The 26,742-nt window shown below is 37.5% G+C and overlaps 1 protein-coding gene and 2 long non-coding RNA genes across 3 annotated transcripts; 1 reads left to right on the top strand and 2 right to left on the bottom strand.

The window, feature by feature from the left end:
* The first annotated feature begins 3,950 nt into the window (after nt 1–3,950).
* On the top strand, nt 3,951–21,490 carry LOC109193335. The gene is made up of 3 exons (XR_002056264.1): nt 3,951–4,167; nt 7,629–7,640; nt 21,479–21,490. It is a non-coding gene; the product is annotated as an uncharacterized LOC109193335 (long non-coding RNA).
* LOC109193334 lies at nt 4,071–20,045 on the bottom strand. The gene is made up of 3 exons (XR_002056263.1): nt 20,035–20,045; nt 6,165–6,170; nt 4,071–4,172 (listed from the first exon to the last, which is right to left on the bottom strand). It is a non-coding gene; the product is annotated as an uncharacterized LOC109193334 (long non-coding RNA).
* Nucleotides 10,200–16,726, bottom strand: LOC109193333 (D-xylose-proton symporter-like 2). The gene is made up of 15 exons (XM_019344193.1): nt 16,354–16,726; nt 16,164–16,264; nt 15,382–15,460; nt 15,166–15,225; nt 14,968–15,034; nt 14,752–14,876; nt 14,400–14,501; nt 13,942–14,310; nt 13,807–13,854; nt 13,631–13,693; nt 13,070–13,150; nt 12,464–12,562; nt 12,231–12,368; nt 11,591–11,773; nt 10,200–10,296 (listed from the first exon to the last, which is right to left on the bottom strand). Exons 1-14 carry the CDS (start codon nt 16,399–16,401, stop codon nt 11,639–11,641), a joined length of 1,515 nt encoding a protein of 504 aa, XP_019199738.1. The 5' UTR covers nt 16,402–16,726; the 3' UTR covers nt 10,200–10,296; nt 11,591–11,638.
* Nucleotides 21,491–26,742: the final 5,252 nt, after the last annotated feature.

The raw sequence follows: 26,742 nt of genomic DNA, 5'->3' as shown, positions 1-26,742 counted from the left end.
TATATGGAAACCCCCAAAAATTAGGGCTTAGTGAGCCAGTGAGTCACTGAGACACTGACTCACGTACAAATTAGGGCTCACAAACTCACAATTTCATCACAAATCGCAGAATAATGCAAATAATCAGAATATACAGAAACCCCACAAACTATCCAAGTATGAAGTATCAATCATAAATAACACAACTCACACAAGAACCCTAAAAAACAGTATTAAAAACATGTTTTCGATTACTTGATTTCTCCAATATTTTCCCGGAGAACTAGGTCTTCAACTCCACTCTTCAAGCAATCAACACAGCCACACAGGGACACTGGACGTCTGGACACAGGGGCTTCCACCAACGCTTTGCTGGCTTGAGAGTTGAGGCTTCCACCACGGTCCACGGCTCAAGAGAGTAAGGCTGTGCAGAACGAGTGAACTACAGAACCCTCGAAGCCTCTGAGAGACTAACTGACTAAGACTCTGAGAAGATAAGAGATGAAGAGTGTCTGAGACTCTGAGACTCTGAGAGTCTGAGTCTCAGAGAGGGTGAGACTAGAGAGAGTGAGAGATTGAGAGAGAACTGAGAAGTAGAAGCTGCGCAGCTGAAATGGTGAATAATGAAACCATAGCTTCGTATAACACACACACACACACACACACACACACACACACACACACACACACACACACACACATATATATATATATATATATATATATATATATATATATATATATATATATATAATGCCCACACGACATCGTATTATGCATATACATATACTCTATATATATAGTTTCGGGTTGTCGGACGGATCGGGTTGCCTTTAAGCAAACCCTAACCGATTATATATTTAATCAAAAATTCGAAATAAAGGGCGTCGGGTTGCATGTCGGGTTCGGTTATCCACTCCGAGAGCTAAGGCGGGGCGCGGGTTGGACGGGTTGTGCACAGCCCTAGGCACTGTTGTGAGAAGTTTTAATAAAGCTTGTGAGGTTTGTTTTCGTGCTAAGCAACCTAGAGATAAGTTTCCTTTGAGTAACAACAGAGCATCTCGAATATTTGAGAAAATACATTGTGATTTGTGGGGTCCTTACAAACATCAATCATCTTGTGGTGCACGTTATTTCTTAACTATAATAGAAGATTATTTGCGAGCAGTTTGGATTTATTTGTTGATGGATAAAACTGAGGTTTTTAAAATGTTCTTGTGTTTTGTGGCTATGATTGATAGACAATTCTCTCAATCAATCAAAGTCGTTCAGAGTGACAACGGTACTGAATTCAATTGCTTGCCCGTGATTTTTTTTTCCTGATACTGGAGTTCTATTTCAAACTTCCTGTGTGGGAACTCCTCAACAAAATGGTAGGTTTGAGCGGAAACATAAACATATTCTCAATGTAGCGAGAGCTTTGAGATTCCAAGCCAATTTGCCAATTTATTTTTGGGGAGAATGTGTTCTTGCGGCCACACATCTTATAAATTGGACACCAACATCGTGCTTGATAACAAAACTCCCTATGAAATTCCTTTTGGTAGTCCTCCATCTTGCAACACAATTTGTGTTTTTGACTTTTTGGGTGTCTTTGCTTTGCTCACAATCAAAAAGAAAAATGAGATAAATTTGCTAGCAAGAGCCGAAAGTGCATCTTTGTGGGATATCCATTTAGAAAAAAAGGGTTGGAAGCTTTTTGATCTTGACACCAAAGAATTTTTTGTTTCCCGCGATGTGAAATTTTTTGAGGATGTTTTTCCATTTCCCCTCACAGATACGACTACCAATCCTCATGGAGAATTTGTTTACGAAGATTTTTCTGTAATTGTTGAAGAAGCCGAGCCCAGCTCCACAAACAAGCCAAACCCTCAACTTGAACCAAGCTCCACACCCGAGCCAACCTCTCAACCAGAGTCAAACTCCATACCCGAATTCAGCTCACAAACTGAACAACACACTAGTACTCTTGTTCCAAATAACCAGGATCCGAATGTTGAGATGGGTCGGGGTATGAGAAATAAAGTTCCTTCAGTGTGGTTGTGCGACTATATTATTAATTCTACTGTTGCTAAAAGTCCATCCTCCGTCACACCGTCTCCACAGTCACCCTCAGGTACTCCCTATCCTTTAGCACATTATATAAATTGTTACAATTTTTCTCTGCCATACAGAACTTTTCTCGCAGCAATTCTTTCTGAAAAAGAACCAAAATCTTTTAAGGAGGCGATGACACATAGCGGCTGGAAATAATCTATGACAAATGAAATTCGGGCCCTCGAAGACAATCAAACTTGGACTCTTGAACATCTCCCACCTGGGAAAAAGGCTCTTGGGAGTCATTGGGTGTATCGAATCAAATATAACTCAAATGGGTCGATTGAAAAACTCAAATCAAGATTAGTGGCTCTTGGTAATCATCAGGAAGAAGGCATCGATTACACTGAAACTTTTGCTCCTGTTGCCAAAATGACTACTGTTCGTGCACTTCTTGCCATTGCAGCATCTAAAAATTGGGAACTACATCAGATGGATGTGCACAATGCTTTTTTGCATGGTAATCTCGATGAAGAGGTGTATATATGAAACTTCCCCCAGACTTTGAGGCATCCGATCCTAAATTAGTGTGTCGATTGCGCAAGTCCTTGTATGGATTAAAGCAGGAACCGAGGTGCTAGTTTGCAAAAACTTGTTACGGCCCTGAAAGGGTATGGTTTCTTACAATCCTATTCCGACTACTCCTTATTCACCTTTACTCGGGGTGGAATTCAGATAAATGTACTTGTTTATGTCGATGATCTCATCATTTCTGGGAATGATTCTGCTGCTCTAAAGACATTTAAGATCTCGGCATTCTAAAGTACTTTCTTGGTATTGAGGTTTCTCGTAGCTCTTCTGGACTATTTTTGTGTCAAAGGAAATATACCCTTGATATTATTTCTGAAGCAGGATTGTTGGGGGCCAAGCCGGTTAGTGTTCCTATTGAGCAAAACCACAAACTCGGCCTAGCTAGTGGAGTAACTTTCTCTAATCCTGTAGCTTATCGGCGTCTAGTTGGAAGACTTATCTACTTGGCCGTAACTCGACCGGATCTCACATACTCTGTTCATGTGTAGTCTCAATTCATGCAAGAACCACATGGTGAGCACTGGGAGGCAGCTTTGAGAGTTGTCCGTTATTTGAAAGGTACACCAGGTCAAGGGATTCTCCTACGAGCAGACACTGATCTAACGCTACAGGGATGGTGTGATTCGGATTGGGCCGCATGCCCTACTACTCGATGATCGCTTACGGGTTGGTTGGTTTTTCTTGGCCATTCTCCAATCTCGTGGAAAACAAAGAAACAAACTACTGTTTCTCGTTCTTCCGCAGAAGCAGAATACAGATCCATGGTAGCCGTTACTTGTGAACTCAAATGGTTAAAGGGCTTGTTGTTAAGTCTGTGGGTTCATCTTCCCAAAACCATAAAGTTATTTTGTGACAGTCAATCGGCTCTTCATATTGCAAAGAATCCAGTCTTTCATGAACGCACAAAACACATTGAAGTGGATTGTCATTTTGTTTGCGATGCAATTAAAGATGGTTTGATCTTCCCTTCCTACATTCCTACCAATTCGCAAATAGCTGATATCTTCACAAAGGCTCTTGGGCAAAGGCAATTTGAATTTCTTTTTCGCAAGTTGGGCATTTCATATCCGCATGCTCCAACTTGAGGGGGGGGGGGGGTGTTGAGATATTTGATGATATTAATCATCTATATTAATAATCATGTGTTTCTTAGGTTTTCCATATGTCCCTTGGGTTTCCCATGTGTCTCTTGAGTTTTACATGTGTCTCTTTGTTTTCTCATTTGTATTCATTTTTCATCATCTTGTTGGCACTGTATATACAAGTGCTTGTATTGAAGTTTACACAAGACATAATATATTGGTTTTTCCTCTTCTTCTTGTTTATTTGTATTCTACAATTAGTCATCGACATCTATAGCTGAAACCACCATGACCACCGTCATTTACTCCGATTTCTTCAGAGACTAGCCCGTCAATCACGTTGCCCGTTTCCTACTCGAACCCGGCCGCCCATTATCGTTTTGCATCTTCGCCCACACCTAATTTCTGTTGTAGTTTGGTCTCATTTTCAGCACACCGAAGCTTTTACTTTCGTGAGATTTGCCTATTTTGCACAAAGGTATGCTTTGAAACGATCTGCTCGTGGACGAGGGAGAGAAAGAGAGAGAGAGCAAAGAGGCGCTGGATCTCCTGATATGTTTTTTGGAGAAACAATCGCCCATGTTATGATCTACTTAGGAAAGAGATTTATCCCAGAGGATCTCCTTGATGCTGCCGTTTTCACAGCCGCAACCGCCACAGCTGCCACAGCCGGATAAGACCTCCACTTCTGCTACTACCACCGCCTCCACCGCGGGAAAAGACCTGCTGTTCATTTTCCCACTTGTTCTGACCGTGATTTTCCCACTTTGTTTTGACCGTGAAATCTGAATGTGTCGACAACCACTGAGCCCATGTTGTGATCTGCTTAGGGAAAATTAGGAGAAGAATACGTAAAAAGATAGAAATGCCCTTTATTTTCACAGTCAACAGACGAGCACAAGTGACGGAGGACTAAAATTGTCCAATGATCCATAAGCGTGGCTACAAATTTATAATTTTTGTTATGGAGGACCAAAAAAGGAATTAACTCTATTTTTTTAAATTTAATGGTTAATATATAATTTATTACTATTGCATTTTATGATGCCCAATGTTTAAATATTACAAAACCACTATGGAGAGTGTTGTGTACGTATAATTAATATCACAAATGGTTCTCTGATTATTGGGCTATTACTTCTTTTAGTTTTTGACTTTTAATTTGACGAAAATACGTACATTGACTACAAAAAAGCCTAAAATAGTCTTTCGTTAAAATTTTTATTAAATGGGTGTTAAATCTAGGGATATTATTGTCAAATCAATCTGTCAATCTAGGTAAGTTAATTTAATATGAACATGATCCATGGATTGCTCATTTAGTCTAATGCACGCCTATGCCTAATCCGAGTATCACAACACCATCAATTGTAATTTTTAAATAAATACAATTTGGGAAACTCTCAACTGAATTGGTTAGACAATTGATTTAATAACAACAAGCTTAAGTTTTATTCTCGATAGGAGCTGCATATTGGTATTCTTAGTTTGAGCCGATAAGCTATGGACAACCTACCTAGGTTGGTTTAATTACTTCATTGTAGTCTTTTTCCTTTTAAGTCCCGATGTGAGTTTCATCTAGAGGTAGCACACCACTAGGATAGCTGATGCTGACTTTCCGTAAATTAAAAAAATAATTCTCTCATAGATTTTAATTCAATAAGAATGTGATCTCATCTTAACTATAGATAAATAATAAATACTTTATATATTTCTAAATTAACTTTATATTACTAACTCTTATTTATATATGTTATTTTCCCATACTGAATTCTATCACCTTCTAGTGTTCACCTCCTAAGTGGTATAAAATTCTTTATATATTCTTTATATACATTGGTTGTTCATTAATTCGTCGATTCTATCCCAAGTTAAAATGGAAATCTATTCAATAATCAAATACAAATAATATCCAATTAAATATTACCACATAAGTAGATGAATATTATTATAAGGTAAATTTAATATGAAAGTGTAGGGTTAATCATTTATAATTTGTGAAAATGGTATTTTAAAGCTTGTATATTAAACTTCATTGGTGAACAACAAATTCTATTTTTAAATTTTCAAAATAAGTATTTATTTATTGTAATTTATCAACATATACCATAAAATTGTATCATTTATGAATTTATTTGATACTATAACTATCAAATAATTGTACTTTTGAAATAATGATAAATAATTATCTTTTAAAAATTTTAATGAGTTTTTTGCACTTTTGGTCCCATGACTATAGTGGCACTAACAGGATTGACCCGTGACTTTCAAACCTTGCAATTTCAGTCCACGACTATTGTTTTTGTTGCAAAAATGGTCCTTTCGGCCAATTTTCCGTCAAAATCTCACCGGAAAAAAATTTCCATTTCAAGCAGGGATAAAATAGACATTTACATTGACCTTGCAATCTCGGGCCGCTGTTGATCTCTTATTCTGACCAAAATACGAAAAAAGAAATAGTTGCCAGAGACGAACTCTAATCTGCTCTCATCTCATCAACCCATCTGCGAGCAAGAGGAAAACATCGATTGCCATCTTCAACACGCCATCCATTGCCATCTTCATCTATCTTCTTTATTTTGAAGGAAAACATAATGGCGACATCGTTGATGAGATGAGATCATATTAGGGTTCGTTTCTGGCAATTGAAAATGTGTTGAAGCAATGTATATGGAATAGATTGGAGCATACTTATCAAATAGATTTTTTTCAATTTCAGTTGGTGGGGTTTACAAATGTGGTTCATCGGAAATTGCCCTCTCACTGTCCTCCTGAATATCACGTGAGATGTTCTTGATTTCAGTAGCAATTTGTGCTTGTTTATCATTCATTGCTTCAGGGATACTTTGAGGTCGTGATGATCGAGTAGGGCTCAACCCAAGATCAAAACTTGGTGTTGGAATCAGATTCGGTGTTTGTGATCTAGGAGGAGGTTGAGTTGGGTAGTCTTTGGTTGTTTGGTAGAATGCTTGTTCAAGCGCATTGACTGCATCAAGGAAACTTGGATGATTGTAAATCTCATCATCATACAATAAAGTCTCATCTCATTCTGGTTAGGAAGAAGAGACAGCAGTAATCATGTCAGCTATGTTTCCGAATGTTATCTTAATTATTTCCTCTCCAGTCCTTATGTTTCCTATCTCAGCCATCACCCCAGCAAACTCAACAACTGTGTCAGCCATCCGATTCAGCACAGAAGTAATCTTTTTCAGTGATTCATTTGATGAATTGCCCTCCTTATGATCACCACTCCTCTCAAGTATGCTTTCTTCTTCAGTTATATCTTCTTCCATGTGAAATCTGTCCAGTATCTTTCCCCGTCCAAAACTTCCCGACAATATCTCCTCTTTGTTTTTTTTTTTTCAATGCTTCTTCAGTCCAAGCAGTTATCGCAGGGTACTTCCTTTGAATCTTCTCACCTTTGAATTACATTATGTCAAGGTATGTTAACTGTTTTTGAAACAATGACAACAATAATCAGTAATATTTTATCATTAATTATAGTAGTGTATAGATTAATAAGAAAAATATTATAAATGCATATTAAAATATTACCATCAAGAACAACGAAGGACCAGTGAAATAGGTATCTATGTTATCCTTTCAAGCCTCAATTGCATTTACCAAAGATCTGAACGTGTAATGACACCAATTCAAGTCTCTCAGCTTTGAAACATCAATCATGGAGTATAAAATATTGTAGGTTGCCTTTGTGCTTTGGTTGCCTTTTATCAAGCTTGTTACCAGCGGCACAATGAAATCTCTTTTGAACATATCTCCACTATCTCCCCTCTCGACAATAGCCAATGTCATTGTATTTGTTACCGGAGAACCTTTAGTTATTCCCCACCGCTCTCTCCAATCTGCCAACAATTTCACATATGCCTCAGGTTCGTTCTCAGAAGGAGCCTCAATCACAGTGATTTCCCCTTTTGGGAGATTCAGTGTGCTGTGTACATCATCCTCTGACAACTGCATCTCATTATTTTCTAACAATAATTAGCATCGGTAGATATCAAATCTCTCAACAAGGTATCTGGTTAGCCTGCTATCCAACTCGAATACTGTCATCTTTAACATCTCACCAAAATCAATATCCTGCGCTGTTTTTTGTTGATTTAGTGTTAGTGATGAAATTAGGGACCGAAAGTACTTGGGTGACATTCCGGTGGGTAGATAGCCTATCTCACCAATCTGGCTCTTCTTAGCATATTTCTTTGTTTTTTTTTTTATGCATTTTCTTATCAGTTGGGGGGTTCGTTGTTGCTTTGCGATTGGGCGTTTTTTTTTTCTTTTTTTTTTTTCCTGTTTCCATGCTTCCTGTGCAGTGGGTTCTGGTCTAGATGACATTGTTGGTTCATGTTCAGTTGGTCTTGGTTCAGGTGCAGCTTGTGGGGTGAGTTCTGTTTCACCTGGTGGTGTGACTATGGCTGATTTTGATTTCAAGATAGCCCTGGTTTTACCTTTCTTTGCTGCTTTATTTTTTGCAGCAGGTGCATGTTGAGCTGGGGGTGTGGGCTCTGTTTCAGCTGGTGGTGTGATTATGACTGATTTTGATTTCAAGATATCTCTGGTTTTACCTTTTTATGCTGCTTCTTTTGTAGCGGGTGCAGGTTGAGCTGGGGGCGTGGGTTCTGCTGATTGTGAGTCCAAGATAGCCTTGGTTTTATGTTGTCTTGTTGCTTTCTTCATTTTTTAGGTATGGTCTGCAACAATATCACAAGTATTAATAATGACTATACTCAGTTTCATTATATAGAGTTTGATGTTTCATTACACTAACAATTTAAATTCATACATGTTACTCAGTTTCACTCTACACACGCTGCAGTTTCATTTCATAAACACTACAGTATCAGTTAATTACATTACAGTTTCACTGAACATTTTATAAAACATAACGTGACACACACACATAATCAGTTTAAGTTCATATACACTACACTTTCAGTTGAAAGACAATACACTTTCATTTGAAAAATACTATAGTTTCATTTCGTATATCTGAGATCACATACTCTGTATCATTACACATACCTACTCAGTTTAATTCTACACACGTTGTAGTTTCATTCTATAAACACTACAGTATCATTTCAAGCACACTACAATTTCATTGAAAATTTTGTAGTACAATACGTGACACCATTGATTCAGCTTCATTTAATATACACGACAGTTGCATTTGAGAAGAACTACAGTTTCATTTGTGAAGAAATACAGTTTCATTTGAAAAGCAATACAGTCTTATCTGGAATATCTATGACCACATAATCTGTATCATTAAACACACTTGGCAGTTTCATTTTATACACAAACATCTGGGACCACATAATCTGAAAAGACAAACATGTGGTTTTAATTTAGTTTTTACAATAATATTATATGTTTTTGACTGCATGTTTGTGATGCAAAACATGAATGCTTGCTTCGGAATGGCTGAAAAAACCTAAAATGTACTGTAGAACATATATTTTTCAGGTAAATAGAACATCACATTATATATAACAATGTTATCACCTTTTTGTTGAAGCAATGAACGTGAAATGTGCAGAAAACGAAAGAGAACAGCGATGAAGACGAGAGATAAGCCGCAGCTGTTGAAATCTTAGCTCAGAGAAAGCGCAGATGGTAAGTGGGTTTTGCTTGTTTGTGAAGATAGTGGAGACAAGACCTGCCTTTTCGTTTTTATATTTAAAAAAAAATGATGCGTTGAAATGTCCAAAATTTCCCCGCTCAACGCCATCGACGACGTTAATGGGCGTCGTTTCATCTAATTAATGAAAAGGCGCCGCATCAGGGCCGCGATGCATAATCACGATATAATTGCTGCTTCTTCATCTTTTGCAATTGGGCTTGACTTGGATTTCCACCATCTTTGAACATAATCAATGAAGAGTTGTCTTAATTGTTTGTACTTGAACCTTGTGATTGTGCCACTATAATTCTTTCCTCAATCAAATGGACTTCTTATTGAACTTTCTTTTTCCTTCCTCCAATAATGCTTTAAGAATGTAGTGATGGGCATTCTGAAGAGCACACTATGAACTCTTATTGGATCCCATGTGTGCTTATTCTTATAAGTTAATGTAATTTAGAAATTTCTATTGTATTCAAATTAATTTATAAAAACTTAAAACCTGATCTAACTAAAAGAAAAAATATTTATAAATGTCATATCAACAGAGAAGATGCGTGATTTATAATAATTTTTTATTCGAACCATTTTATTTATTTAATTATGTTTCATACTTTGCTATGAATATTTCTATCGTATTTTGAACTATTTTGATTTCTCTCGTCAAGATTTCTAATTCCGCGAAGTTTGTAAATTTTGTTATATAAATTTTTATTAAAAATAAACTTATTATTTATTAAGATAACAATGTGATTGTTTGTGAGCTTATTTAACAGTTTGAAACTTGTTCCATAATTATTGACGTAGGTAAAATTGTTAAAAACTAATTAATTTCATTTACATAATTTAAATTTTAGTCATGAAAATACATGTTAACTTCGCGTAAAGTTTATTTATTTTTGTTGTACCGTGTGCCTATAAAATGATAGGAATGGGCTAAAATACATTTCAGTTACATATTTGGATATGGGGAAGCATTATGTTGTACAACCGTATGTACCATGCAAAGTGTGCACGAAATTGCATCCATAATTTCTAGGAGTGTCAAAGTGGGCCGAAACCAGCGGGTTAGCCCGCATCCGCCCTGCAATGGGGCGGGTTAGGGCCGCAAGAAATTAGGCTCGCGAAAATGCGGGCCTAACGGGCATGGTCCGCGGAGGGTCAGAGCCCGTGCGGGTAAACCCGCGCGGGTTGCGGGCCGGCCCGCGGGCTAAGCCATATTTAAAAAATAAATAAATAAATAATATATATAATATCTTTTTTTTAAAAAAATCATATATATAATATCTTAATTCTTAAGCAATGTGTAGATCTAACTATCTAAGAGTACATAGAAGGAGAGAAATTCAATAATTTAATAATCCTTCGCCAATTCTTAATTCAATAATTCCTAGAGTACGTAGTTCTTCGGTTCTCCGGTCTCCATCCGTTTCCAACTCTATCAAATAATTACTAAAACTAAATCATCAATTCATACATATTTATGAATTACTAAATCGCCTCCAAGTCTAGCAAGCATACATATTTATATATGTATTATACACAGACGGGAATTATAGAGGGAAAATCTGAAGCCGAGAGAGAAATCGAGTGTGCTGTTGAACCCTTGCTTTGATCACCCTTCTACAGTTCTGCTGAACGCGCGGTATCAATCCGGGAAATTTGGGCGAGGTTTATGGATTTTATGGAAGTTTCCGGTGCCATATTTCAAGCGGTTTTAACATGTTTATATACAAATTAATGTTTTTTTTTAAAAAATAATAAAATAAGTGATGGCCCGCAAGCCAACCCGCGAGACCCGCAAGCCCGCATGGGGCAGGCTTGGGTTGTATAGTTCTAAGCCCGCAGGCCGGCCCGCCAAAGCCCGCTAAATAAAAAGTCCGCAGTGGGGCGGGTCTAATGAAGCGGGTCGGCCCGTATTGACACCCCTAAATTAATTTCTATACTATATAGTTATCAAATTATAAACATATAGTTCAGTGATTTGTGAATACAGAGTTCAACAATTGGGAATATGAACATAGAATTTTGTAATTTTAAATATAGAGTTCAATAATTATGAATCTATAACATAGAAATTATGAATTTATAATATAAAAATTATGAATCCAATTTCGTGTGCACCATATTTTGTAATTGTGAATATATAGTTCAATAATTATGAATCTATAGCATAGAAATTATGAATTTATAATATAAAATTTATGGATCCAATTCCGTGTGCACCATGCATGATGCACACGTTTGCACAGCATAATTTGCCAGATAATTGGACAGTTCATAAATGATTATGCATCATCCTAAGGAATAATCAGGTGAGATATTTGGCCTCGATCTCCTCTAACGTCAGCCCCTTCGTCTCCGGTATGATGAAGAAGACGAAAATAACAGCCACAACAGCTATCACACCAAATATGAAAAACACGTTTCCAGCTCCCACCAACTCCTGCATCCACCAATATAATCAAAATCAGAGAACAAGCGGAATAACCCCTACCCCAGCCAAGATGGCAAAAAATCCACACTTGTAACTACTGGTTAGCTATAGGCAATGCAAAAATCGCGCCTAGGCGCTAGGCGGTCGGCCTCCTAAGGCGCCCGCCTAGGGGTTCTAGGCGCCCTAGGCGGTCCCCAAGCGCCTAGAGGACGCCTAGCGATTTTTTCAACATTAACAGGTAACCTAAATTGGTTTACTTCCATATAGTCCTTTTGTCAACTAGGATCACAAGGAGGGTTTACCTACACCCGAATGGGTTATGGGTTTCCTTCGTCATCCAAAAAAAATCAGAGAACAAGCTCCATAGGAATTGCACTTATGTATAGCTTGCTTGCTTAAGTTGGCAGAATTATCAATCCAGTATTGAATAGATCAATCAATAACTCGATCTCAACGATTTGAGTACCTTCATAGGAGAAAATGCAAATGTCACGAGAGCGTTGGTTCCGAAGTTCACAAGAACCGCAATGCTCAAACCGCGCCCTCTCACTCGTAGAGGAAAGATCTCCGAAATCATCAACCAACCAATTGGACCAAAAGATAACTGCAATGTACAACTCAAGAGGTTGCATTATTACACCCTTCCATGTTACAAAATACACATCATATATTCAAGATTGAGAATTCTGAGTAGTTTACCTGGTAACATCCCACATACAATAGCAAAGCAATCACCGCAACCGGCGGCACATTGTCTAGAAAGGTGTAATATGATCCCAGAAGAAATAGTGCTACTGCCTGCCAGATTAGACACCAATGGGCGTTTCGTTAAGAGGAGAGAATTAAGAAAGAAATGAATTGTAATTCTGTGGAAAAAGAATAAGGTGGGAATAAATTAGGAGTTGAAATTACATTTGGTAGGGAGGAATGGGATTATTGGAAATGAGTAGGGAAGAAGTGATATAAAGACTAAAATACCCTTGTGTAATAATCATAATCAAGGGTAATTTAGTCATTTTCCTGTTTTCCCCGTACCCAACTGCTGCCGAATTGGAATTCCCAGATTGGGTGTATGAATGAGGGAATTGCAATTCCTCCCTCCAACCAAAGAATTACTCCGTACATTGCAAAAGAATTGCAATTACATTGTACCAAACAGGCCATAAGGGCATTTTAAGATATATTGATCAAGATTATTATGAAATCACCAGTATAAATAAGAATATATAAAATGTACTCCTAACAAATTCAGTTAATCACGCAGTTCATGGAAAATCAGAAACTTCTGATATAAAGAGATCTTACAATGCCAGAGACACCTCCAAGTAGCAAAGGTCTTCTCCCAAGCCTATCGACAACTACAACAGCCACACCTGTCATAATCAGCTGAAAAAAAAAAAGCAACCCGAACTAATCATTTAAGTAACATTATTATATAGTGAAACCAGGCAAAAAAAAAAAAAACTACATCCTGTTGAAGCAGAAACAGGTCGAATTTGCCCACACGGGCTTAGCTCACTGGTTCAGTAGGCACTATTTGAGAAAAAAGACCAAGATTCAACCTTTTGGGAGAAGAACAGGTCGAATTTCAGCTAAATGCAGAAAAAACACGAGGACACAAGAAGGGGTCTAGAAAATGGGTCAGTTTTTAAGAAATATGATATAATGTGAAGGAAGCAATAGCCCTATAGAATGCAGATTGCAGAAGTTTATGCGTTTTATCAAACACTGATGGACATGAAAGCAAACAGTTTCGAACAGATTGGAGAGAATGAAAAGTGGACAGTCATAAAAGAAAATCACAAACCCAAAGAAAAGAAAAGAAAAGAAAAAAAAAAAGGAGATAATTCTTCCTCAGGAGACCACCTTCAGCAACCCAAGAAAGATCGACGCCCTTGTGGCATCAGCTGCCGCAGCAAATCCTGCATCCTATAATTTTGCAACAGGTCAGTACAGTTCAAGAAAGAAAGAGAGGGAGGGAAACCAGATCGAAAATTTTGGTATGAAACTACATCAACTCTTGCCCTATCTAGCAGATGTACCTGAAAAATTTTTGCAGCATAATACAGAACACTCGGTTGCCCAGTAATCTGCATGAAGTGAGTAAAGATACACGCCACAATTACACTCACTGTGTTATATAATTGAAATCAGAGCCTATGAAAAGTGAAACATACCTGTTGGAACAAGATTAGTCCAGCACCAATTGTTAGGGCTTTCAAGCACTTCCCTTGAAACATTTCTCCGATTGTGGCCTCTTTTTCTTCACTTAAATGAGAAAGCTCAGACAGAATTTCATCTACTTGATGATGTGCCGAATCCCCAATTGTTGCACCCCTCAACCGGCACAAGCAACTTACGGCTGTCTCTCGTAAACCCGGCATATCACCCTTCCCTTGAATAGCACATAGCAGAATCCATCTAGGTGATGCAGGAAGCCACCACATTCCGATCCCCATAACAATCGATATTGGGACACTAACTCCATACATATACCGCCAACCAGCAACAACTTCCACCATAAGGCTGCCAACTGTATAGCCTAACTGCATATCGCCATTCAGAAATATAAACAAATTAGGTTTCCAAGCTTTGAGCAGGAGTAAAATAGATTCCACTAGCTCACTCTACTTACTAGCATTCCAAAGACTATTAGGAACTCTTTAAGAGAAATAAGCAGCCCTCTTATCTGGCTCGGTGATGTCTCAGCAATGTACATAGGAGCAGCATGCATTGCCTGTCACATATTTTATTTAAAAAAAAAAAAAAAAAATCAGTTATTTGGCAGTCTACCGTACTGGTTACCAGTTCAAGCTGTAGAAATCCAGATTACTCTTTGGGTGATGAGCATTTGTGTCGCAGCACTTTAACATGGAATTTGGGGCGTAAACTATACATATAAATGTCTCTATATATTCACAAGCAAATAACCAGTGAAAAAAAAAAAAAAAGTTCATAAAAATATAAATTTGATGGAAATATCTTACCAACCCAATTCCTACACCATAAACAAAACGGCCAATCACCATAATAACATAGACTGGTGCGAATGCTGTTATCAAGCCTCCAATAAGATATAGTATAGAAGACAGCATCAATTCCCTTCTTCGTCCTACAATTTAATATAACAATATAGAATTCATATGGTGAAATATGAGATCAATTGTTGGCATGAAACTCACATTGGAGAAGTTAAAACTAACCTAGGAAGTCAGCAATGTTGAAGGCCAGGAAAGAACCAATTAAAGCACCATAAAGTGAACCACTAGTCTGTAATGATCAATGGGCAATACAAAGTAACAAATATCGGATTATACCAGGCAGAAGATCAAGTTAAAGAAAATATGGGCAAACAAAAGCACAGGTAACTGGAAAATTATAAATAGGGACGAAAGGCTTACTATGAGACCAATTTGCACAGATGACAAGTCATACCATGAAATCCCACTTGATGTGGCAGACTGCAGAATATAGTAAAGATTGACAGGTTAACATTGTAATTAACTTAATTACTAGTTTCAACATATAAGCAGTACAAAGTTGTCATGATAGTGAAGAGACCTTAATCCATTAAAGGGCTGAATCAGAAAACACAAAATAAAAAATAAAAAGAGCACCTCTATGGAAATTGTGGCACAGGATGTAGCGCCAATATCATAACCATAGAGCAGTCCTCCAAGAGCAGGGAACAGAAACCTGAAACATTTAGTTCATTATAACAATTACTTGGAAAAATGAAAATAAGAAGTTCCAGCGTCATTAGTAAACACCAAGCTACCAAACTCCAAAAGATTGAAACTCATTTCAAGAGTAAAAAACCTTCAGTAGCCATCAAAGACTATATTTCCTCAAGCCCGCATGGGCAGCTCAGTTGGTCACAAGGGTGAAGTTTGGGAACAATGACCTGGGATCGAGTCTCACTAGCGGCAGTGTGGGAGCAACCTCTCAAAGTGAGGGGAAGTGAACTCTGTGTTCAGCTGTCGGGTTGGGGATTCAACATTTTGAGAACAAGACTATATTTCCTCAAGGTATTCTCTTTAGTAACCTCACTCCACCTTAGATTAGCATTTTCAAGTTCATTACTTTTTCCAATAAATCTTATAGTTTTCACGACACATCATAATCTCATACAATTAACACATTTACTAACTTCTATAAGGAATCCAACATAAACCCTTTTAGAACAGTCAACATCCTGTTAAGTTTTATAAATGTGGATATCTTGATTTGACAACAATCCACCTAAAATTACTTCATTATGCTCAAAGAATTTGGATTTAGCAGCCCCAAAAACCATTTCGATGCTGAAATATAATAATCTGGAAAGTAAAACAAACAAGCAAAAGAGCAGAGTGTGAGTCAACTCAATCTGAAATTTGGAGGCGGGGGAGAAACTCACGGCAGTATACATGCCACCACAGAATAATTCTCGATATGTGGTTGTTGGCCATGAAGGAGAGGCTCTTGAACACTTCCAATCTCGCCGGACGACTTCCCGGGCTAGGTTTGTCAGTTGGAAACAATTAAATTTCCTCCAAAAAATATCGAAAAATTGTAATTTGAAAAAAAAAAAAAAACGAGAAGAAAACCTGTCCGATTGAAGAGAAAGTGAGCTGCTCTGGGTCATCTGTTGCCATTTTCGCTAATTCCAAGAAGATTGGCAAAAAGCCTTAATTATATCGAGAGCAATTGCCAGGAAAGGAAATGGGCATTGGGGAAGTGGAAAAATGAATACCCACAAATAAAAAACAGTTTTCTTCAGCAGCAAATTAAATGTTAGAAGGTGATATCGGGTTTATGAGTTTATCGTGTATGAATGAACTACTATGACAGGCATCAACCTAATGGAATGTGGAATGGTGACAGATTCTACCGCGCCGTGTAATATGGAGCAACAGGTCAAATTGTGTACAAACACAGAAATTTTTTAGAATTTTCTTTTGAGTAGTTGGGAATAGTGAAGGAGAAAGATGACCATCAACTAATAAAGTAGTTAGCTCCATTTAACTATGTTTGGTTAGAGGTTCTTGATGGCTTGATGTGGCAACTTTATCCATCATTGGTCTTGGATGGCAGCTATCATTGTCTTGCCATTTCATTCTCGACTGTTCTGTTCTTAAATGGAGTATAATCTAGAACCATATATGAATGGAATGAATGAAGGAATATATGTCAAATAATAATGAACCGGCTACATTCTTCCTTTTCCTTTTCAATAATAAAAAAAAAAAAAAAAAAAAAAAAAAAAAACAAATAAGTAAAAATTATATAGAGTATAAATAAACCGCTTTTGTCAAACACTTTGTGCTCAGATGGAATGTAGTGATTCTCCCATATGGGAGATCATAAAATCGAGCCTTAGTGGGCCTTAGTGGAAGCGGTGTTAACTATTTGTGCTTCAAAAGGTTGAGAAAGTATAGATGAACAGATACTACAATGTAATAGAGTCAGTAGTTTTCAAACAAAAAACAAAAACAAAAACAAAAACAAAAAGCGGCTTTTGTTATTCTAGACAAGTTGAAGCGTAGAAAGAAGTTGAATAAACTTTAAACAATTTTAAATTTATTAAAAAGTTATATATTTGTGTGCAACAAAAGTCTTTACTTTTTTCGTTTTATGAAGATTTGTAGCTGAAGTTTTAGTAAGATGTTTGGATGATTTAGTGTTTGTGTGTGAAGTATAGATCAAGAATATAACAGGGCGTTTGGTTGGAGGGGGGAATTACGTGGGAAAGGAATTGTAATTCCATGGGAGTTGAATTACTGGGAATAAAGTGGGAATTTAAATTCCAGTGTTTGGTTGACAGGAATAGAATTACTGGGAATTTTGGTTGACAGGAATAGAATTACTGGGAATTTCAATTCCAATGTTTAGTATACATGAGAATTGAAAGGGAATAAGTAGTATAAAGTCAAAAATGTCCATTATTGTTGTTAGACATTAATTTTAGGTTAAAAAAGGAAGGAGTAATTTTGACTCATTACTATCTTTTTTTCCCAGGAATTAAAATACCAGGAGGGACATGAAATTTTAATTCCATGAAAATGGGGGAATTGCAATTCCCTCCAACCAAACTACAGAATTTAATGACCTTTGAAATTAGGTGGGAATTAAGTGGGAAGGGAATTTAAAATCCCTCCAACCAAACGCTCTGTAAGAGTTTAAAGTAAATGACATATATATTTATATTGGTTCAACGGGTGATGTATTTTCCTTAATCTAAAATTCTTAATCCAATATTCTTCTTATCACCAAAGAGGAATTTCACTATGTAATTTGATACAAAATTACAAGTTAGTAGCTTTTCTCAGAAGTTGGTCACAATGCGACTTCGTTACTTGCTTCGTCTCTTTTGATAGTCCTTCTACAAAGGTCTTCCACAAAGTTGCATTGGTCTCAGTATATTGGCATCTACGCTCTCTACCAAAGTCCCTTGAGATAGCTAGTTTATATCTTTTCAATAGATGAAGGCTCTGTTTGGCAAACCTAACTGAAAAGCTATAAGCTAGGAACTGAAAGTTTAAAAGGAGCTGAAAGCTTAAAAGGAGCTGAAAGTTGAAAAGCTATAAGTTCGGAGCTGAAAACTGAAGAGCTGTTAAGCTAGCTGTTATGATTGAAAGTGTTTGGTAAAAATAGCTTTTTGATAAGCTAATAAATGTAAAAAGACTAAAAAGGACATCTTCATAAAATTTAAAGTAGTTTGTTTACATATTAAAATTTAACATTTTGAAATAAAACTATTAGCATAATCATGATCTAGCATCTCATAATGGAGTAGCAATATTGTTGCAAATCTCATAATAATAATAATAATAATAATAATAATAATAATAATAATAATAATAATAATAATAATAATAATAATAATAATAATAATAATAATTGCGATGAAAGTTGCGGATAAAGGAGAAGAGAAAAAGGGTTTTAATTGGGAATAGTAAATTATGTCATTTTTTAAAATAATAAGGATAAAGATGGTAAAAAAGTTAGGAAGCTAGGAGCTTATTTTGAAACGCTACTAGCGTTTTAGGTAGCGTTTCAAAATAAGCTCTTATTTTAAGTTAGAAGCTTATTTTAGGAACATTACCAAACAGAGCTTATAACTTATTAGGAGCTTAAAATAAGCTATAAGCTCCTAAATAAGCTCTGCCAAACAGAGCCGAAATTTTTATCTTAAGAAGACTAAGGTTGGGCACTTGAATCTAGATAATTCAATGAAGTATAGAATTGTTGGATCTATGCTAGAAAGTTTGTTTTTTTTTCTTTTAGTATTCTTAGATTGTAAATTATTAAAAGTCTCTTTCTGCGCTTTAAGAGTGCTCTATTTATAGTTTTATACTAGGTGAGCTTTAGTGCATTTGCTAAAATTGAAAACTTTCTGTTAAAATTAGATCACCCGTTAGCTCGAACACGATGAATTAAGTAAAAGGAAATTGTAGAGAAAGGATAAAAGAAAGATAAAGAACAAGAAAATCTAGGAGTGTTACACTCTATCTCTTCATTCCAAAACAATAATACACACACACACACACACACAATGTATTTAAGGAATGCAATAATGGTAAATAATTATATAGAGTTAATACCATTTAGAGTCCCCCGAGTATAGTGGTTTTGCCACGTTTAGTCCTAAACTTTCAAATTACCACCTATTATCCTTCGACTTTCAAATTGTTACCATTCGTGGTCCAAGTTAACCACCCATGGTCCTTCAACTATAAAATTTTAACCACCCATGGTCCTTCAACTGTAAAATTTTAACTACCCATGGTCCTTCCAAGAGGACCGCGGCTGGTTAAATTTTGAAAGTTGAAGGATCATGGGTGGTTAACTTGGGCTGCGGATGGAAAGAATTTGAAAGTCGAAGGACCATGGGTGGTAATTTGAAAGTTTAGGACTAAACGTGGCAAAACCATTATATTCGGAGGACCCTAGATGGTATTAACTCTAATTATATAGATGTGACAAACATTACAAAACTAAATTATATTGTCCACAATAAATATAGTATTTATAATGCTCCCTCTTGGACATTATTTGACCATAATCATGCCTCGTTTAAAACTTGCTAGGAAAACCATGTGGGAAAAACCTAGATAAGAATAGAGTACAAGATATATAGGTAATTATTTAAATATATTCATGCCTCGTTAAAAACCTCACTAAGAAAGCCACGTGGGAAAAAACACTTAGTTGAGGAAAAGAGTACATGACATTTGTGAAATCATATGTTGCACTGGTTGCCTCATTAAAACCCTTTCTAAGAAAACCATGTGGAAAAAAAATTAGTTAAGGAAAAAGAGTACAATTGTGAACCTTCAGGGTTCAATCTTCGAGATTTACAATAGTAAGATTTATAACATTTCTTATGGACCAATAAATCAATTGTACTTTTGTACTTAGATTTTGTTGATCCCCCTGAAGACAACAATCTCCCAAACCTGCATATCAATTTTTATGGATATATTTTCGAAGGTATGGACTTAGTGAATAAATTTGCTATATTATCAATGGAGTGAATCTTCTTAACAAATTATTTTACCACTCTTCTAGAATTCATGTGGGTAAAAGAATTTTTGTATCAGGTACCATTATATATGTTTTAAATTGTACCAAGTATGATAACTGTTAGGAACATTTTGTATTAGATTTTGATGATGCTAAATAATAGGAGTTTAAACCCCCAAATTGTTTTATATTCTAGACTTAGATATTTCTGCTCAACATTCGAATCAAACTGAATGGTACCTCGAGTAGTAAAAATGTATACATCCAAAAGGAGACTCGAGAGGACAGTCACAATAACGATTCAAAGAGTAACCCGAGTGGTTAACTCTCGAATGGGTAAAAGACAACGAGTCGAAGATCAACCCGAGTGGTTATGTTTTGAATAGCTCGAGAAAAAGAGTAACCCAAGTGGTTATCTCTAGTCCGAGACTGAAGACTAAAGAGAGTGGAAGTTTATCAAGACCGAAAGGTTGCAAAGATCGAGAGGTGGAAGGGTCTACCTTTTGAAGTGTTGCAAGACAGAATGCTAAGGTCAACCATTCATAACCGAAGAGTCGCAAAGGTCAAAGATAGGAAGGACCTACCTTTCGAAGAGTTAAGGGACGAGTGGTAAGGTCAACCTAAGGCTCGAGGCATTAACCTAGTTAACCACTCGATAGGATTGCTCGAGACATTTTCTAAGATGTACAGTCTGAAACCTTAAAAGGTTGAGTGAATATGTCCAAGGCAATGTGAGTCCTAGGAAAATACCCCAAGGTCGATTTTCCATTAAATGCCCTGACATTTTGTGCACAACAAAAAGCAATATTCAATGCAAATTAAGGTTTCAACGACTGGAAACCTGACACGCTCAACTACCATCCTGATTACCCACCGGTCTCTACCCACTAGTCACTAAGGTATTTGAAAATAGTTTTCCCTCCAACAGAACTATTTTTCAAAGTGCCTATAAATACCATCTTCCTTAGCTAAGGAAGGTGCTAGTTAATTTCATATTCTCAAGTGCAAAAAACTTTCAAGCGATATAGTTTTTGCGGCTAGTGATTAAAGAGAAAGAGAGACAAAGCGTTAAAGTTTACATCCAGATTCCAAGAGACTTGAGCTGCTTCAGACGTCAAGATTTAGATCCAAGAAGCCAAGATCTCTTAGTTGGAGAAGAATAAATTATTTTTCTTCAAACATGTATTCTCTACTTGGTTGTAGTAGAAAGATGTGGAGTAAACTCAGTTGTGAGTTGAAAAATCTGGTGTGGAGTTCACTGCCAACTTTGTGGTCAAGGGGTGAACCTTATTGAAGAAGAGTGGAGTAGGCTGGAGATAGTGCAACCTTCCACGTGTTGTGAAGAAGAGCGGAGTAGGCTGGTTATAGCCGGACTACTATAAAAATCTCTATCTCACTCTCTTTATTACTTACAGCTTTATCACTGCATAAACAACCAAACCTAAAATTTGATAAGCAAACCAAATGTGCAAAGGGTTTAATAAAAAGGGTTACAAATAATTTTCCGCTACGTATACAAACTCTGACCGAGTAGTTAAAGTTACCTCTCGGGTAGCCTTAACCATTCGCGATTGTTTTCAGAATCCTACAAGTCTATTCACCCCCCCCCCCTAGACTTGTACTTAACCCTCACTGGGACCAACAAGTGGTATTAGAGTAGTTGCCTTGAATGGTAAACTCTGAGTATATTGCCTAGTGATCTCTTTTTCAAAAGAAAAATCCATTTTCCCTTTGCATGTATTAATTTCCCAATAATATGGATCATCATACCTCTAAAAATCTTATGTTTAATCTTAGAAAATTTGATGATTGGAAGGTGCGAATGCAGGCGCACCTCTTGACTCTCCATGGCAAGATGTTGGAAGTCATTACTCACGGTCCAGTGCAGATTATGATGCTGAACGCTAACTGAGTAGCACAAGGACCAGACGCGCCCGAGTATGTGGCCAAGCCGAGGTATGCATGGTCACCAGAGGACCGCACGAGAAATAATCTTGACAATATAGCGAAGGATATACTGTTCAAAATGGTTGGCAATACTCTATTACCCAGGATCCGTAAGTGCACGTCTGCCAAAGAGATTTGGAACATCTTGATGTAGATATGCGAAGGGGACGAGAAAGAGAAGGAGAATAAGTTAACCATCACAATGAAGAAGTTCGAGGACTTCAAGATGGGGACTGGCGAAAGCATAGCCGAGATGGAGACTCGGTTTATAAAGCTCCTAAGCGAGATTGCTAATTTAGGGAATGAGCTAAGCCAGGAGGATATTAATATGAACATTCTCCGAGGTCTACCCAAGTCATGGGAGATGAAAGTCATCACCATGAGAGATCACAAAGACCTGAAGTCGATTCAGACGTCACAAATCTTCAACAACTTGAAGGCTTACGAGTTCGAAAGAGAACCGAGATGGGAAGAGGAACCCGAGCCTAGAAATGTGGCGCTGGTTGCTGATCAACAACCATCCACTTCATCCAAGTCAAATTCTAACCCTTCTGATTTTTTAACAGTAGTTTGCTATTGTTAGTGTTTGAATCTAAAACCTCAACATGTAATTGGCATAATTATTATGGCAAATTAGATAGGTTTCTATTTTAGAGTCAGTTAGTGTTTTGAAGACTAAAGGCCTGATTGATCAGGTAATTCGTCAGAAGCGTCTCAGGATTAAAGTCGTTGGAGTTCATTTAATGAAAACGCGTATGTGCTGGCTGACGCTGTTATTTCAATAGGTGAAATTACAAGAAAGTCCTCAATCAGTTGGACACCTCAAAGTGTATGGACGTAATCTCATTAAGACGCTGTTTGAATTTCTGATTACGTGTCTTACCCATCTCAACTAGAGATATATATTATGGGAGCTGATTCAAGAAAGAAGTGAGAGATATACACAATACATTCTACAAGTCTTGAATCTCTAACAAGTTCTCCTAACGTTCTAAAAGATTATTCTCTGGTTCTATCTCTTCTCAAGACCTAAAGTTCATGGTGATTACGAAGATGAACTTGAGAAGAAACAACCATGCTTAAACAGTGGAATCGAAGATCACTCAATTGTGGGAACAGCGTGGGAATACGTCATTGAAGTGGACTGCATCAGAATTAGCTCTCCATTGAAGGGATTTCATGGACTTCTGAATGCATGGCTCTCCGTCTTCAACAATCCACTAAACCTCTGTAAATTGGGTACTGACCTAGTGTGGAACACTATTGGGTGAGATCGTTTCTCTACCTTTGTACATTAGATTCTGAGTTAGTGTATTAGACGCATCGGTGATCGTCCCCCAGACGTAGATACACACTGTATCTGTAACACCCCTTTTTTTCTTAAACTTTAAAACATAGAATAGAATAAGCGGTCTAAAAAGGCGAAAACAGTGGAAATAAAGACTAAGTAGGATAAATAAATCCAAAGTCAAAACTAACAATAGAAAGAGGAAGTGTCACCGCCACAACTAGCCATCCACGAGTAACTGCACAGGCTAAAGGACTACATAACTAACAAGAGCCAAGCTCTACACATCAAAATAGGGGGATATGCAATCCCCGATGTCCAAGCACCAACAAAACATAGTCAAGCTACAACCAAAATGAGAGGGATAACTAGAGCTAATAAACATCTAAGCCCTAGAGCTACATACTACAACTATCTATGTGAGCTCTCGTCATGCATCAAGATCACCTGAAAATGGTTATAAAAGCACATAGGAAAATAAACCCGTTAGCATACAATGCTAAGTATAAACCACTCAACCCTGTAACATAAGTATAGATATAGATTTGGAAAATGGTGTGCTTCACACTTATAACACATTAGGCCAATCAAGATCATAGATGTAAGACAACTAGATTCACATGCGTATATATAGATATCATAACAATACTTTAATACACACTTTCGTGAATTCTCAACCGGATCTCATCACAAAACATTGACATACTTCCGGGAATTCTCAACCGGATCTCATCACATATCTCAAGAAACTCTCCGGGAATTCTCAACCGGATTTATCATAACACTTTAGTACACACTTCTGGGAATTCTCAACCGGATCTCTCATAACACAACTCAAGTAGCCTTCCGGGAATTCACAACCGGGTACTTCACAACAATTCATAGGCATAGATACACATAGTCATTAGACATGGTCACAATATGAGAAAGAAACCATAAGATCGTGCCAATCTCAATACTCATGAACTAGATAACGCAACTAGTCATTTAATCAACTCATCTCATAACTCAAACCCAAACATGGTACTCAACTATCATGCTCAAAGGTAGGTACTCAATAAACACTTAGGAAAATCATTAATCATGCTCCTTTGGAAAAGTGGATTTTATTCACAAATCACATAGGCACATTTCATACTAACGTGTTGTTACGAGCCTCAGTCTCCGAGCCACAAGGGCCCACGATTCCCGGTCTGAAACAACAAAAGTGGGCTGAGCCACAAGGGCCCTGCCCTTCTAGACTAACCAACGGAGCTAGGTGGCGGAGCCAGTGGAGCTCCATTGTGACACCCCAAAAATCCACATTCAATCAATGAATTAATTGAGTAATTAATCCTATTTTATTTGAAGAATTAATTCCTAAAATCCTGATTTTTAATACTCGAGGACTAGTATTTGACTAGTCAACTTCAAAGCTATGTTGTACCTTGAGCTTTGAGGGGAGTTCCCTTGTTCCTTACACTTTCTAAAGGATAGTAAGGGTATCCTTGACTTTTCACCAAGAGTTAGTATTGTAACCTAACCTAGAAGACTTCTTCATTTCATTCCTTACATTTCCTAGAAATTAGCTCTACCTTCTCTCTAGAAAAGAAGTGTAGTTTATTCTCCAAGCTAAGTTGAGACCCTTGTCAAGATTCCAAGATTTGCATCCAAGATTCAACCTTTCACCTATTTGGGCATCTAAGAGGGTAAGATCTAAGTCCATCTTGTGTTTTTGGTTTCATCTTAGTTGTCTTTTTCTTAAAGGTAGGATCTTTATGATCTTTTGGTTTAATCTTGAAGTGGGTTTGGAAAGTAAGCCTTGTGGGGAGCTTGTTGTGGTGTAAAGTGAAGTCTTTTGGTCTACAAGAGGTAACCCATGCTCTACAAAACCTATTTTGCTTACCTATATGTGATTTCTTGGATTCTACTTGTGTTTTGCTATGAAATGTGAGGGTTTATGCATTTGTCTTGTGATATTGCATATCTAGAGCTTGTGTTTAGGGTTCCTTTGTGCCATTGCTTGGCATTTTCCATGGTTCAAGTCATTTTGTTGTATTTGGTGAGATTTGTCATGTTTTGGACTTGAATTTGTGTTTGGAGAAGAAAATACCCGAAGGGATTTGTTGTGGTACAAGTGTGTACCCGCGGGCGGGGCACCACCCGCCGGCCTACCCGCGGGTACATGGCCTTATGGGAATATGTTCCCGCGGGCGGAACCACGGGTGGGGTGCTACCCGTGGGTCCACCCGCAGGTACATGGTGGTGTTTGTCCGGGATTTGTTCCACGTGATCCGTTTGACTCGCTATTTGGTCTTTTGACTTTCCAATGTTCTTTTGTGGAACTATTTGAGCGTCTTCTTGATGTTTCGTATGTCTAGAACTATATGGTAGGTATCCATGTAGGACTTTGGTGTCTTGAATCGTGCTAAGTGTTCAACATTGTGTTTCGTTGAACCGTGATGAGTCTTGTGTTTTCTTCGGAACTACGTTTGGTTTACCCGTTTGATAAACATGTTAGTTTGTTGTTTAAATGCTAGCATGTGTGTTGTTTGTACCTTCCGTTTGGTTTATGATAACTTGTGTTATTCATCGTTGTTGTGGTTGGGCTGTGACCCATTCCTTGATTGAGTGTGGTTTCATATCTTCGTTGTGATCCGTTGATTGATTCCTGTTGTGGTGTGATGCGTGTGTGGCTTTACCTGGATTGCACGATTAGTGGTATGGGACACTAGTCACCAAGGTATTGTAGCGGTCCTCGTGGTGGCCGTGACGTGATTATGGAGTTGTGGCCTTTGTGTAAGGTTCACGTTTATGGGGGATAACATGTGTTATCTGGGCATGTGTTGCCGTGTACGGTACCTTGTGTACTATGAATTGGTGGTCTCGTTGGTGGTCGTTGGTGGGGGACGACGTTCCCGGGGGAATAAGGTTGGACTTGGCTGTACAGGGGTCCTGGAGGTAATGGTTGGAAGAAGACATAAGGTTGGGGGTAGCCATAAGGTTGGAACAGGGCATAAGGAAGGCATATCAACTCGTGATGGGTGATGTCACGAGGGCTTGTGTAGCCTTTGTTGTGAGTTCTCTTTCTTGTGACGTGTGTAGTCACAAGGGCATGTGTTGTCATCGGTCTTGTCTTTATCCTTTGCGTTGTGGTTAACCTTTGTGGTTTGGGATGTGTTCCCGTGTTATCTTTGAGAGTGATGAGTCTTGTGTTGACTGTTGATCTTGGTTTAATTGACTTATATACTTATGT

This window comes from Ipomoea nil, unplaced genomic scaffold, assembly GCF_001879475.1.
Source record: "Ipomoea nil cultivar Tokyo-kokei standard unplaced genomic scaffold, Asagao_1.1 scaffold1868, whole genome shotgun sequence".
In the NCBI taxonomy this organism is placed as follows: Eukaryota; Viridiplantae; Streptophyta; class Magnoliopsida; order Solanales; family Convolvulaceae; genus Ipomoea; species Ipomoea nil.
Note: the sequence above shows the minus strand (reverse complement) of the source record. Positions and strands in the feature narration are given on the sequence as shown.

Coding starts and splice junctions, on each gene's coding strand:
- LOC109193333 (XM_019344193.1), bottom strand. CDS start 16,401: ATGGCAACAGATGACCCAGAGCAGCTCACTTTCTCTTCAATCGGACAG. Junction 14,311..14,399: donor TAATAGTCTTTGGAATGCTA/GTAAGTAGAGTG, acceptor GGCGATATGCAG/TTAGGCTATACAGTTGGCAG. Junction 13,855..13,941: donor GACTAATCTTGTTCCAACAG/GTATGTTTCACT, acceptor CACTTCATGCAG/ATTACTGGGCAACCGAGTGT.